The sequence below is a fragment of the Belonocnema kinseyi genome, chromosome 1 (genome assembly GCF_010883055.1).
Source record: "Belonocnema kinseyi isolate 2016_QV_RU_SX_M_011 chromosome 1, B_treatae_v1, whole genome shotgun sequence".
Classification (NCBI taxonomy): Eukaryota; Metazoa; Arthropoda; class Insecta; order Hymenoptera; family Cynipidae; genus Belonocnema; species Belonocnema kinseyi.
Genome location: NC_046657.1, coordinates 179750955 through 179766636, shown reverse-complemented (window position 1 = coordinate 179766636; position 15682 = coordinate 179750955). Strand labels below are relative to the sequence as shown.

The 15682-nt window shown below is 28.7% G+C and overlaps 1 protein-coding gene across 1 annotated transcript in view; it reads left to right on the top strand.

The window, feature by feature from the left end:
* Positions 1–1339: 1339 nt before the first annotated feature.
* LOC117169321 overlaps positions 1340–15682 on the top strand; it is a 136071-nt gene continuing 121728 nt past the window's right edge. The window contains exon 1 of the mRNA XM_033355648.1: positions 1340–1615. Coding sequence (XP_033211539.1) covers positions 1549–1615 — 67 coding nt within the window. The 5' untranslated portion in view covers positions 1340–1548. The remainder of the gene's footprint in view (positions 1616–15682) is intronic.

Genomic DNA, 15682 nt, shown 5'->3' with positions numbered 1-15682 from the left:
AACATAATATTACTGAGCTTTATAATTTGCAAATATAATAATAATGAAAATATTGTTATAACTAAAACGTGAAAAAATGGTTAATGACTCAAATATATAAAATTTATAATTAATGTAGCTTTAATATTAAATAGTAAGTAAATTTTGATTACATTACATTAAAATAAAAATTCTAATTCCTTTAATGTAAATATAAAAACAATAAGTTATTTTTACCATTAAATCATCAATATAATTAAAACATTAAAACAATACGTTTTTTAAAATATAGATTACTTTATGATTTTTTGTTTAATACCATTTTTAATTATAATTTATACCATAATATTATGAAAATGAATAATTTCACAATATATCTAATAATTTAATAATCTTTTATATTATTTAAAAAAGGATATTCAAAGATAAACTTTAAGTAATTATTCCTGTAACATTGAATTTACCAATTAATAATTCATTAACATTTTATTTAATTCTAAATTTTTAAATAATTTTAAAACATAAAATATAATTATATAATATTATTATAAAAAATTATTATCATGTATCACATAATACTATTAATCTTTATAATTTGCAAATATAAAAATCATAAAAATATGTGATTGAATCAAAATTATTGAAAGTTCAAAGAAATGCATTTTACATGTATAAACAAAATTAATCACAATTTACCTTAGTGAAATATTAAATCAATTTAAGAACGTTAAAAAATTAAAAATTAAATAGATTCTAAGTATATTAATATATTAAGTATGGCAATTTAATAAGGCTGATGATCCTATATATAAAAGCTATTAAGTGATTTCACATTTTGGTGAAAAGCATCTTCAGTAATTTAATGTAAATATTGAATAATTATGAGAAAAAAATTAAATATTATGCATAATAATACTTCATTAAAAAATAACAGCTGTTGTTAAAAGTCAATGTAGAAATACATAAATCGAAATAATTATCGGCGATCAACAAAAGTAGAAATCTAGTTTTTTAGTTCGATTAATTTTATAATTTTAAAAAAGAGGTCGCCATAAACCACGTGAATAAGAAAAACTTCACCATGCGCCTTAACTAATGAAAGTTACAAGTTTTTATATATAGGACTATAAGTGTACACGTAGTCAAATGAAGTAGGAAAAACTTAACACATGTAATTTAGTTATTACTTGAAACCTCATTTTTTCTAGTGAGAGCTCTTGAAGTTTTTTCAAGTTGGTCGATGAGAAACTGTTGTTCTTGCATGGGACTGTTCTAAAAATCCATGTTTAAAAAAAGTTTTCGAATTTCACTTCGACTTGTCTCATTTAATAAAATGTGTGAATCAGTAATCGCTCGACCTGCTTCGCGCAAAGCAAGTAGCGCGACTTCAGTCGCCCATACGGAAACCTGCATTAACAGGTAACTTTACCTCTAGATGCATCGTTGAGAGTGAAAGTTTAAACAGTGATTGTGACGTACTCCTGAACTCGATATCGTACGTTACGGGTTTCATCGTATCCGCGCCGACTCTAGCCCCAAGGAAAGTTTCATAATTGCTGTAACCGAAAAATGATTTCTCTGCAACTTTTTGGATTGTTTCTGTTTCTTTTTGGCAGATCTCTCGCTGCAGAATTTGGTAAGTAGATCTATTTAAATGTAAAGTACAACATGCAATAATAACATTTATCACGAAGCAAATCTTCATTTAAAATTTTAATTCGTGATGCGATCATTGTAAGCTACAACACTTTTAGTATAACAAGCTAGCTGTCCATATATTGTTTTCTAGTAACACATTTTCCGTTTGATATTAATATTAATTCAATATTCTCTGAAATATTTAATTTATATCCTGATTATTCGATTGGTGTACCATGACTCAATTAAGAATAATTTATTACATGGTGCATTCAAATAAAACAAAAACAACCCCAGACCACGTTTATTAAAATTATTACGGCTTACTTATAAATAAATATATATCTTTCATGTTTTTAGAGACCTTTGAGTCAGGCGCGAATCTACATGCTGGCGAAATCGATGATCGCCCCCCCCCCCCCGCCAGGATTTTTTTATTCAATATCAATTTTTTCTTTTTCACGAGAAGTAGGACAAATGTTAAGAAGCCATAATATTTCAATGATTAAAAACGATTGTTTATAATAATCTTTCAATTTTGTCGTTCACATTGTTTAATGTCCAACTGTCAATTTGACAGTTTATTATACAGGGGAGTCAATTTCAAGTGATAACAAGAACTTTCTTCATAGAATGGGATTTTCCTATAACTCGGTGTATAAATTTATTTATTTAGAGAAAAAAATCCCTTGAATAATTTTTGAAGATTAAAAAAAATAGCGAAGGTATCGGAGTTTGAAATCTTTTTCAACTTTTTTGAATATTCCGTATCTTCTGTTTCATTTAACCGATTTCACTTTTTAAGCTCGAAAATTGTTTGTATTGACATGTACTTTTAAATAACAACATTTATGCTTAAAAGAAAAAATGTGTAATTTTTTTGAAAACTCATTAAACTAAAATCAGGGGGACGATGGTTGTGGGGGCTAAAGCGTAGGCTTTGGTCCCCCTCCGTTGGCTTGCGGGTTCGATTCCCGCCTCGCACTCTGGAAGAGCCTCGGTGGCCCATGCGGTAAACACTAGCCTAACAAGGGAGTTGTTCATCTCCGGAGAGTCGTGGGACTGGTTCCTCTAAAGAAAAAGGTTATCTCTAAGTACTTAAAGCTGTTGCTCTTGGTGGTTAGGAACCCACCTTAAACTGTAGATCCCCCTTCCTCCACAAAGTAAGTGTGTGTGTGTGGCGGGGGGGGGGGGGGGGGGGGGGTGTAAAGGAATAGGAAAGAAGGTGCAAGATGAATGTAAATCCTTAGGGCGCACATTAGAAGCTTCCATTCTATTAAGCTAAAATCGCATTTTTTTAAATACGTGTCCTTAGATTTTTTCATAAGAAGCTATACATGTGCTTCACAATTTCGGAAAGTTTTATCTTGAGACCACAAATGGTTAATGAAAAAATAAATAAAACTTTAGTTTCTAAATGACAAAGCGATCCATGTTATAAAGCAACGCGCCACGTCCACAGCGATTCTCTTTCGTTTCCATATTCGCGACAAGTGTGCTTGTCTATGCCTGCATTAACAAAACAAAAGAACTCCGCTCTCAAATTTCGACCCTCATTGGTCGCTGTTGGCGCTCGATTCAAACCAGGTATAATTAACTACAATTTAAATTACAATATATACTTATTACAGATTGTACATTAATATCGGAAATTACGTAGATTGTGTTTTAAGGCGATACAAAATAATAACGCGTACATTATGTAATGAATAGTTGTTTTTTTAGTTCTAAAGACTAACTAATTTTTCACCAACTAATTTTGAAATAAATATATTTCTAACATTTAATATAATATGTATGAATATTTTCATAATTTCGCGTAAAAATTTCCAATTGCAAAAAACCATAATCTTAAATAAATACCTGAAAATAACGTTTTCAGCTTAGAAGAGTTCTGTTTAATTCAGGGACGTTACATAAAGAAGCTTATAATGAGGTACAAAAATTATCATTGCTAATTATAAAAATTAAGCCAGTTTCTGCTAGTATCTACCAAATTCGGCAATTCGTACCAAAATTTCGTTATAGATACGGCTCATGGAGGTTAAGGCCGCATTGCGTGAGTTCATAGCACCACGCAGATGTGTCTTCCATGTGGTCCCCTCTGTCCCGCATGTCGTGCGAGTCGCACGTGTGCGGGAAAAATGCAAGCACTTATTGCGAATAAAATGATTTTTTACATTACGTTGAAGATTTGAAAATGATAACTCGGTAAATACCATTCAAACTTGGCACAGAATAATAACACAGGCCAACATGGTTTTGTTGTTGGAAAGTGAAGGGTCATTTCCGAAGTAATTTTTTACGTAGAACAATTTAACAACGATTCAAATTAAAATATATATTTATTACAGATTTTGCAGTAATATCGAAAATTACGTAGATTGTGATTTAAGGCGATACAACATAATAACGCGTATATTATGTAATTAATAGCTGTTTTTTATTTCTAAAAACTAACTTTTATTTCACCTAATAATTTAAAAAATATATATTTCTAGTGTTTAATATAACATGTATGAATATTCTCATCATTTTATGTAAAGGTTTCCAATTGCAAAAAACCATAATACTATATAAATACCTGGAAAGAACGTTTTCAGCTTAGAACAGTTCTTTTTCATTCAGGGACGTCACATAATAAAGCTTATAATGAGGAACAAAAATTATCATTGCTAATTGCAAAAATGAAGCCAGTGTCTGCTAGTAGCAACCTAAATTAGGCAATTCGTATTAAAATTTCGTTATAGATACGTCTCGTTAAATACACATTTTTTTCTTCAAAAACCTGTGTTAATAAAAGACAAATTCATCTTTTGAATTAAAAGAAAATAAGCTATTATTTGCAGAATATACGCATTGGTATTTTTTTCCAACCTTAAATTACAAATGACGTAATTTTTTATATTATTATATAATTTATAATAATTATATATTTTAATGTCAGTAAGCGTAAGCATCACATTAGCGACACTGCTATCCATAGCTGCCAGATCGTGGATGAAATTTACCCCCACCATACCTACCGTTTGGGAGCCGCCCAACAGAAGCTGCATGATTACCACTGTGAGTTCGTATGTAAGCCGAAAATGCACGATTCGACTTCGGAGTTCTGCTGTACGATGATAGCCGATCTGAAGGCTTCGGAAGACTTCGGTGGTCTTCTATTTATGTCTCGCTCCCCATTTGAAAGAAATTGAAGAAATTGGCGATTTGGATGTTTTGCGTGATTCTTAATTTCATGTATGCGTCGATTTTCAGGTTATGTTTTCAAGGTGTATATAATATGGATATTATTGGTATTACATATATATAATTAATGTTAATATTGTAATTATAAAATGTTATATTAATATAAATGAATAGTTGACAAACTTTTAATAGAAATAGTTCCTGCAACAAAAAAATTTTGAATCAAATGCATGACTAAACAAAAAAAATTTTTAATTGCTTTCAACATAATAGTAAAATTTTAATTTAAAAAATTGAAAATTCGTTGGAATGTTTTAAAATATCCTGAAAACTTTTGCATCCTTTAAAACCGCTTAAAATTTTTGAAAGCTCTTGAAAATTCCTTACAAGTTTAAAAATACCTTAAAAACTTTCAAATCCTTTAAAATCTCATACTGAATTATTGAAATCAATTGAAAATGCCTTGGAATCTATTAAAATATCCTAATATAAATCAAATCCTTTAAAATCTTATATTAAATTACTGTAAAAAATTGAAAATTCCTTGGAACGTTTTAAAATACTTTCAAATATTTCGAAACCTTGAAAATATTTTGAAAGACCTTGGCATCTTTTAAAGATTTTGAAAGTACTTTGGAATTTTTTTAAATAACCCTGCTAAAGTTATTAAGATCCTTTGAAATCCCTTTAAATTATAAAAATAAGTTGAAAATTCCTTGAGATCTTTCAAAACATCCTCAAATATTTAAAATCCTTAAAAACGTTTTAAAATCTTTAAAAATTTTTAAAGCTCTTGAAAATATCTTAAAATTCAATAAATACCCTGAAATATTTCAAATCCTTTAAAATCTCACACTAAATTATTAAAATAATTTGAAAATTACTTGAAATCTATTAAAATACCCTTAAATATACATGAAATCCTTTACAATATCATTCTAAATTATTGTGATCAATTGAAAATTCCTTGGAATCTTTTAAAATTCTCTCCAATTTTTCAAATCCTTTAAAATCTTTTCAAATACCTAGAACTTTCTATAATGATTTATAAAGTATTAAAATTTTTTTTTAATAACCCTTTTAAAATTGGTTTAATTCTTTGAAATTCCCTTAAATTATGAAAATCAGTTGAAAATTTCTTGAAATTTCAAAACATATTCTCAAATATTTAAAATCCTTGAAAATCTTTTTAAATCTTTTAAACGTGTTTAAGCGCTTGAAAATATCTTGAAATTTGAAACATACCCTGAAATATTTCAAATCCTTAAAAAGCTCACACTAAATTATTGAAATAATTTCAAAATATCTTAAAATATATCAAATCCTTAAAATGTCATATTAAATTACTGTAATCAATTGAAAATTCCTTGGAATCTTTTAAAATTCTCTGAATTTTTCAAATCCTTTAAAATCTTTTGAAACACCTACAACTTATTTTTTTAAAGATTTCTAAAGTATTACAAATTTTTTTAAATAACCCTTTTAACATTGGGTTAATTCTTTGAAATTCCCATAAATTATGGAAATCAGTTGAAAATTCCTTGACATTTCAAAAAATATTCTCAAATATTTAAAATCCTTAAAAATCTTTTTAAATCTTTTAAATTAGTTAAAGCGCTTGAAAATATCTTGAAATTTGAAACATACCCTGAAATATTTCAAGAATCCTCAAAAAGCTCACACTAAATTATTGAAATAATTTGAAAGTTACTTGAAATCTATGAAAATATCTTAAAATATATCAAATCCCTTAAAATATCATATTAAATTACTGTAATCAATTGAAAATTCCTTGGAATCCTTTAAAATTCTCTAAAATTTTTCAAATCCTTTAAAATCTTTTGAAACACCTACAACTTATTTTTTTTTAAATTTCTAAAGTATTTTGAAATTTTTTTAAGGAAACCATCTAAGATTTGTTTAATTATTTGAAATTCCTTAAATTATAAAAATCAGTTGAAAATTCCTTGGAATTTTTAAAAATATTCTCAAATATTTAAAATTCTTTAAAATCTTTTGAAATCTTTTACATTTTTTCAAAGCTCTTGAAAATTCCTTGAAATTTAAAAAATACCCTGAAATATTTTAAGTCCTTTAAAATCTCATATTAAATAACTGCAAACAATTGAAAATTCCTTAGAATCCTTTAAAATTCTCTCAAATTTGTCAAATCCTTCAGAATCTTTTGAAATACCTAGAACTTTTTTTTGTGATTTTTAAATTACGTTGGAATGTTTAAACATGACCCTTCTAAAAATTGCTAACTCTATCAAAGTCATTAAAATTATAAAAATAAGTTGAAAATTCCGTGACATTTTATAAAAAATCCTGATATATGGAAGTTTTTTCATAAAAAATTAATAATCATAAATAAATTGAAAGCGTTAAAAATTTAAAAGTATGTTTTTCAAAAAAAAATGTTTATCATTTTATAATTATAAACAAAAATGTATATCATACTGTATATTTATATTTTTCTCTTTTCCACAAAACCACAGAGGTAGATTCGTAGGCGCGTTTTTTTAAGGTGGTTTCCCCAGTAGGCCTAATCCACCATCAAAACTAAATATTTACAAATTTACAATATTTACACATTTACAAGAGAATTCTTAATCCTGAAGTCATTACAAATTTATAGACTCTTTAAAAATTCAACACGAAATCAATACAACAATTACAAGCTAATCGGAACTAATTAAACAATAAATCAAATAAAGAAGTCACGAAATCTTTTTTCATAACAATCTAAATATACGTATTAAAAATCTGTATCGTTTCCTGCGCAAATTCGAAGCAATTGTCCTGCCGCCTGAGCTGTATTCTCTGTCGTCGCGTACATGATATCATTTGACATGCTATGTAAATGTTTTTGGGTAATTGGCATTTTTAAAGCTGTCTGTTTAGTCGATTTTAAATTGAAACGCAAAGCACAATTTGAATTTACAGTGTCGTTTCCAAATCCATTTCTTTTAATGCTCTTTGCGTCGGGAATGAAGGAAAATGAACGTTCTGCTTCGGTATTGGAATGAGGAAGAGTTCGGACGTATTTATAAATCAAACGAAGCTCAGGGAACGCAATCTCATTGGATTTATTACGCATACATGATATTTTAGTCCACATTTCATCAAAGCTCATTTGCTCCAGGGATTTTTTACAATTTTCATCAATTTTGAATAATAATTCCCATTCCCGAAGCAAAGAGTTTAACCATTTTGGGTCAGTTAATCCTACTTGATGGCATAACTTCATCAAGGAATGAAATGAAGCAGGCCGGTCTGTTTCAAAAAGTGCAGTTTCTCCCCTTAAAACATCAATGTTTTTGAAAGTTGCATTCTTAATGGGAAGATTCTCGCGCATTCTCTGGCAAGCTGTTACGTGGAATTTCAAACAATTTTCTTTAAACGTGGAAATTGCACTTTCTGACATTGCACCACTTGAAAGCTGCTCAGTTAGGTACTTGTCGCACTCTGCATCCAATTTGATTTTTGATCTGTGATTACTTTTGTCCGAAAAATCAATCGTCTCAATACCACAAGATTGTAATGCAGAAGGCTCAATAAAAATATCGAGAAACCATAGTAATAAGTTTTTGGAAGCAGGATACAAATCTTGGACAAGCGTTTCACGGCCTTGAAAAGTAGCATCAAACTTGTTTAATTTATCGAGCAAATAATCTAAAAAATATAAGTACCCCAATGTTTCAGGGAACTGAAGATTTCTTAAAATTTCATCAGCCTTTGCAACTTTTTCTGATGCTTGTTGCATGAAGAATTTAAGTAGAAAATTATAATTCTCAATTAATTGTCGCACACAAGGGTAGCGTGAAAGCCAACGTGTTGGCGCTAACTTCTGCAAACATTCCACGTGTCCTAAAAGCGTTAGCATCATTTCCCTAAAAATCGCGGTTCTTTTAGGACTAGAATTAAGAAAAGTTGTAATTGCTTTTATTAATTCTTCTAAAAAGTGTGGGATATGCTCACACGCCGGGGGTGCAGTTAATGCTGTTTAGTGACACACACACTGACATAAAATCAAATTGGGACTTGCAGCTTTCAATCTACTGTAAAATGAGTTGAACTTCCTAACCATGACGTTTGTATTGTCACAAGCAAGGCGGACAATGTTTTTTAAAGGAATCTGTTTTTTCCATAAACAATCCAAAATTTTTTCCATAGAGCATCTACATTGATAATTTGTAAAAGGACAGAATTAACTTCTAAACTTTTAGGATTAAATAACGGACCAAAAGCGACAACCATTTTTCGTTCGTTCTGTCGCTGGTTTCATCGACATAAACTGAAAAATTAGTTTCTCTTAATACATCAGTAATACGATCTGTTTCGTGAGGAGCTAAAACATTATTTACTATTTTAGATAATTTTGTACGTCTCAAAGAGACAGCTTCAAGAACACCGGGATCGCGGCCCAATTCTTTCATAAGTTCAAATAGATCTTTGGAAATCTGAAATGAAATGCTTTTTTCTACAAAAAATAAGGCAAGTCTCAATTCCGCAATCGCTACTTATTCGGCAAAAGTTAATTCGTTTGATTTAGAAATGTCGTCATTTTCCTCTACTGACTCGAATTCAGGCGGCAAAACAGTAGGTAGAACTGCTGCAAATGGATTCAGAGATGCAGAAGGCTCGTCATAATTTGAAGCTATCTGTGATGAAATGTGTTCATCGTCAAATTTCAATAAGTTAAATGCTTTTGCGTGTACTTTACTCTTTTCGTGCATTTCACTATTTGATTTACCGCAAGAAAATGTTTTTTTATATGCACGACAATAAAATGATGAATTGTCACTTTGAATTGGTCTCACCCATTTTCTCGATTCCGGGAATTCATCGTACCACTGGAACTGAAACTTTTTACACGACAAACGTTTTGGCAAGTCACTTTTGACTGCCTCACTATGAGAAGCTTTAGGCATTTTAAAATTAGAGTAATTTCAATCAAAAATAAACCAAACCAATGAATTTGCAATTATTTTAATTACTTTAAAATAAAAAATATACTAGAATCAACTGTCAAGCATTTAACACTGTGAACATGAATTCTTCTAAGAAACAAAAGACAGTCTAAATTCTAAAATTCTCATAATAATCGATAAATAATTGATCTATCGAGTAATTTAAATGTAACTAGTATTTGCTTCTAAATTAATATTTTTATTAAAAAGAAATGGTTTCTCTGCCTTTTTCATCAATTTTTTAAATATTTAAATATTATTTATTCCGTTCCCCATGTCAATAATTTTTTTATGTGCTTTCCATACGATTGCGAAAATATTTTAAAAATTTCATTATAGGATCTAAACCTATATTTTGTTGTTGGCACATTTTAACAAATCGATTGTTTATTTGCTATGTTTTAATTAGCATTTCAGTCCTGAAACTTACTATAAAGTTTCTCCTAACACTTAGGGTATTTTTAAAATTTCAAGATATTTTCAAGAGCTTTAAAAAATTTCAAGAAATATCACAAGATTTTGAAGGATTTTAAATATTTGAGGATGTTTTAAAAGATGTCAAGGCACTTTCAATTTATTTTTATAATTTACAGAAATTCCAAAGAATTAAACAAAATTCGGAATGTTTATTTTAAAAAATTCCAAAGTACTTTAGAAATCTTTAAAAGTTGGCAAGGTCTTTCCAAATATTTTGAAGGTTTCGAAATATTTGAGAGTATTTTAAAAGGTTCCAAGGAATTTTGAATTTTTGACAGTAATTTAATATGGGATTTTTAAGGATTCGAAATATTTCAGGGTATGTCTTAAATTTTTTAATATTTTCAAGAGCTTTAACAAATTTAAAAGATTTCAAAAGATTTGTAAGGATTTTAAGTATTTGAGAATATTTTTAAAAATGTCAAGGAATTTTCAACTGATTTTCATAATTTAAGGGAACTTCAAAGAATGAACCCAATTTTAAAAGGGTTATTTAAAAACAAATGTAAATACTTTAGAAATCTTTAAAAAAATAAGTTGTAGGTGTTTCAAAAGATTTTAAAGGATTTGAAAAATTTTAGAGAATTTTAAAAGATTCCAAGGAATTTTCAATTGATCACAGTAATTTAATATGACATATTAAGGGATTTGATATATTTCAGGATATTTTAAAAGATTTCAAGTAATTTTCAAATTATTTTAATAATTTAGTGTGAGCTTTTTAAGGATATCAAATATTACAGGGTATGTTTCAAATTTCAAGATTTTTTCAAGTGCTTTAACAAATTTAAAAGATTTAAAAAGATTTTTAAGCATTTTAAATATTTGAGAATATTTTTTTGAAATGTCAAGGAATTTTCAACTGATTTCCACAATTTGTGGGAATTTCAAAGAATTAACCCAATTTTAAAAGGGTTATTTAAAAAAATTTTTAATGCTTTAGAAATGTTTAAAAAAATAAGTTGTTGGTGTTTCAAAAGATTTTAAAGCATTTGAAAAATTTTAGAGAATTTTAAAAGATTGCAAAGAATTTTCAATTGATTAAAGTAATTTAATATGACATTTTAAGGGATTTGATGTATATTTTAGGGTATTTTAATAGATTTCAAGTAAGTTTCAAATTATTTTAATAATTTAGTGTGAGATTTTAAAGGATTTGAAAGCTTTTGAGGTATTTTTAAACTTGTAAGGAATTTTAAAGAACTTTCAAAAATTTTAAGCGGTTTTAAAGGATTCAAAAACTTCCAGGATATTTTAAAACATTCCAACGAATTTTCAATTAATTTCAATAATTTCGAGCGATTTCAAAGAATTTTAACGCTTTTTTCTCATATATTTTTTTTGGTTGATGATTCATCAATTAGTTGGATAAATTTGTTTTCTGAAAATGTAACTATTTTGTAGAAAATTTAATTTCTTTTTGGTTAAAAATTAATTTTCTTAATCATAAATTTCACTATTCTACGTTTAAATGAAAAGTGATCTTTTTTAGTTAAAATTTTTTGTATTTTATTGAATACTCTTCTTTCTTGGTAGAAAATTAATCTTTGTTGTTGAAAATTTAACTATGATTAAACATTAATTTTTTGTTCAGAAAATTAGTCTTCATGGAAAATAAATTTCTTTTGTAAAAAGTTCATGTATTTTATTAGAAACGCCTTTTTTTAGTACACAATTTAGCTTTTTTGATGAAAATGTAATTTTTCTAATTAAAATTTTACAACTATGTTGAAAACAATAAAATTTTTTTTTGTTTAGTTATGTATTTGATTCAAAATTTTTTTGTTACAGAAATGTAATTGCTTTAATTGAAAGTTTAACTATTTCTATTAAAAGTTTGTCAACTATTCATTTATATTAATATAACATTTTATAATTACAATATTAACATTAATTATATATATATGTAATACCAATAATATCTATATTAAATACACCTGGAAAACATAACCTGAAAATCGACGCATGCATGAAATTAAGAATCACGCAAAACATCCAAATCGCCAATTTCTTCAATTTCTTTCAAATGGGGAGCGAGATATAAATAGAAGACCACCGAAGTCTTCCGAAGCCTTCAGATCGGCAATCATCGTACAGCAGAATTCCGAAGTCGAATCGTGCATTTTCGGCTTACATACGAACTCACAGTGGTAATTATGCAGCTTCTGTTTTGCGGCTCCCAAACGGTAGGTATGGTGGGGGTAAATTTCATCCACGATCTGGCAGCTCTGCTTCTATCTCAAAACTATTTTGTTTTTGTTTATTGGAGCGAGTTTAAATACTTTTTTTTAGCCCATTCGTATCTCGATAAAAAGTTGACAAAATGCCTGTTAGTACAAGATTTTCTAATCCTTTTGACAGACAAGGGCGGATCAAGTAGGTAGCCACATGGGGGGGGGGGGGCAATGAGCTCAATGAAAATAGACATAAAGAGTGTAAAGTCTTACAGTCTATTTATTATTTATTATCTACTTAATTTGGGGAAAGGGGACAATTGTCCCGATTACCCCTGCCTGGACTTATGAATGAACTAGGCGTTTGAAATAGAAACTTGAATACAGAACAGGGAAACTGTATTTTTATCATTTTTATAATAAAAATTGTACCTAAGTTGTCAAACTCAGTTTCCACAAATTCTAAATCACTTGTGAAATTTGTACAAACATTAAGGAAAACTCTAAATGCGAAAAAAGAATTAAAAACTCTAAAATATCAAATGAAAGAAGCGTTAAAAAATTTTCAATCATGAGGCTCGTAGTGAAGACTGAGAGTTTCGTTTTGAAAAATGCAAAGTCTGCGGTAAAATTTGAAATATACTTCGAAAATTCTCTGAAAAGTTAAAACAGAAATATGAACTTAAATACAGAAAATGGTAATTGTTTTTAATGATAAAAATTATACTTGGCTCGTCGAATTCAGTTTTTTTACATTTTTGGCTAATTAATAATAGTTTAAATAATTTATATTCGTTTAAACAGTTTAAATGTCGTTTTTTGAGTTTCTGGTGATATTTGGGGAGCTGCGGGGAGAATGGGGGTGGATTTCAAATAAAATTTACTAGGATGGTTTTATTTTGTAGACTTACCTTGAATCTATTAAATAACTTTGCACGCTTTGATAAAAACCTGGAATATGAGTTTAATTTTTCGAAAATGAAAAATTTCCCCATGTTTATTGTACTCCGGTGGACTGGAGTAAAAATATTCTAGAACTGCATTTTAGGCCTCAAAGATAACCATTTATAGACTTATCCAGAAGAACTTGTTTCATCATTTCAGCAGTTAATGCAACCAATTTGTTCTTAAAAGGGGGAGCGCGTGGTGTATTTAAAAATGACAGACGTTTTTTTTCGATTACATTATAAAATATTAACCCTCGGGGTACGAATTGAGTTAGCGTAACTCGACCGAATTTTTAAAGTAGTGCTAGTTTGGTAGAATTTGATGTTGCGTGTCCGTATCGAGGGGGAAAAATCTTTGAGGAGCGAAAATGTTGAGCGTCGGTCCGCATATTCACTCTGCGCTTGGTGCGCAAATTATACGTTTAAAAAAATTAGAGTCGGGTCTATTACACCCAGTGTGTACGGAAATTAACAAAATTCGTTATTTGTGAGAATTAACAATGGTCTTTTTACAAGCATTTTATGCAGCAGAGTATACTAGTTTATATAATTACATGATCTTAAATTTATTTTGATAATGTTATATTGAATATAATGATGCCTCGTACAAACACTAGCAAAACGCGCCTGTGAGTTTTTATTATTTTTTATTATTTTATTAATATTTTATTATTTATTATTTTTTATTATCGCATATTATTTCCCGTGAGCTGTGCTACTTCTCGTACTTTACCAAAGGAAATCGATATAAGAGACGAATTTGTTCATAATAAAATGTCCAAACAGATACGCTGCAATTTATGACTTAGTTCTCTTGATCATGTAACATCTTACAAATACTTATCGTATCAATATTATCTCTAGAAAAGTGTTTTTTTCATTGTAAAATATATTTCTTTCTATAAAATTTATGGTAAATGAATTGCACAACGCTTTATCGCTACACCAAAGAATCCTTACTTTCGTAGTTTGAAAAAAAATTTGTATAGCGAATCAAAAAAAGAACGCAGCGATTTTAAAGTAAAAATATTCAGCTTTTAAAACCTACGTCTACAATTTTTTTGAATCTTTTTTTTTTGAATGGCAAGCTTTTGAGAAAAAAATGTAATTTTTTTTTTTGAAAATTGTTTATAATTTCAAATATAACTTTGTTAAATAAAATAATATCATAAGTCTTATAAAACCATCGTATTTCTGAGTAAATTTCCGAGTTAATCTGAAAAAATTCGTTTCAATTGACGAATTACAGCCCAATATACAGTAACTAAAATTTGTTGGGTTAGGCTAACCCATATGCGTACGGAACGTAACATTTTTATAGTCTGTCCAATTAGGGTTAATTTTTCTACAAATATTCACAAGAAAAGTTAGAGGTAGAAAAAACACTTATTGTGGGGGGTGTGCCGAAAATACAAAATTAAAAAAAAAACAATAGGGAAAAGTTGTTACGTGCCAGGTTACAAAAGTTACGGTAATTCTTTTAAGTGCAGTTCTTATTATTAAGCGAAAAAATAAAAAAAAAATAAGTTTTTTGAGTTACCATTCTTTAAACTAAGCAAAAGACGTTTTTAATGCTCAGTTAGTTGTGATGTACCCTGCTTATACATAATATAATCATAATAATAATACACGATTAATACAATGCCACTTGTGCGTACATATGCAGTTTGCAAACCATGTAGTAGAAAGTTCTAGGAACGTCCCTACCTCCCAGTGCCTAGAGTGGCTAGAGTACGTCAATATCAGGCGTCCCTAACCGATCTACCCGCGGTAAATTTACCACAGATACCGCTCCCCATAACCGACTCGATCGGCGACCGACAGGCGCTCCTGTGACCACCCATCGAGGCTAGGGTGCGTCGGCGTAAGGTACCCCTGACCGGCCCACTGTGAGAGGAAATGCACTTTTTTCGTTCAAAAATGTCCAGAGCCTTCAATTTTGGTCCGATTTTTAATTTTTTTTAAAGTTCATTAAATTCTGTAAAGATTGACGCTCTGAACTTTTCTCTCTACTACTTGTTTATTAATAATTTTTTCACTTAAAGTATGGAAAAACTGAAATTCTTTACATAACTATTCTTTACGCTTTAATAACTGATTAGGAAAAGTTTATATTATCTTAAGTAAATGTTTAGGGACTCATAGAATACAAATAATTTGCTTATTAGTCCATATATTTGTTATAAACAAATTTTATGAATAAATTAGCAAATAGTCTTATTATCGATCAAAAAATATTGTTTTTACTAAAAGTGCTTCATATTAATATAGGGATGATATATAATTACAAGAATAGCTTGAA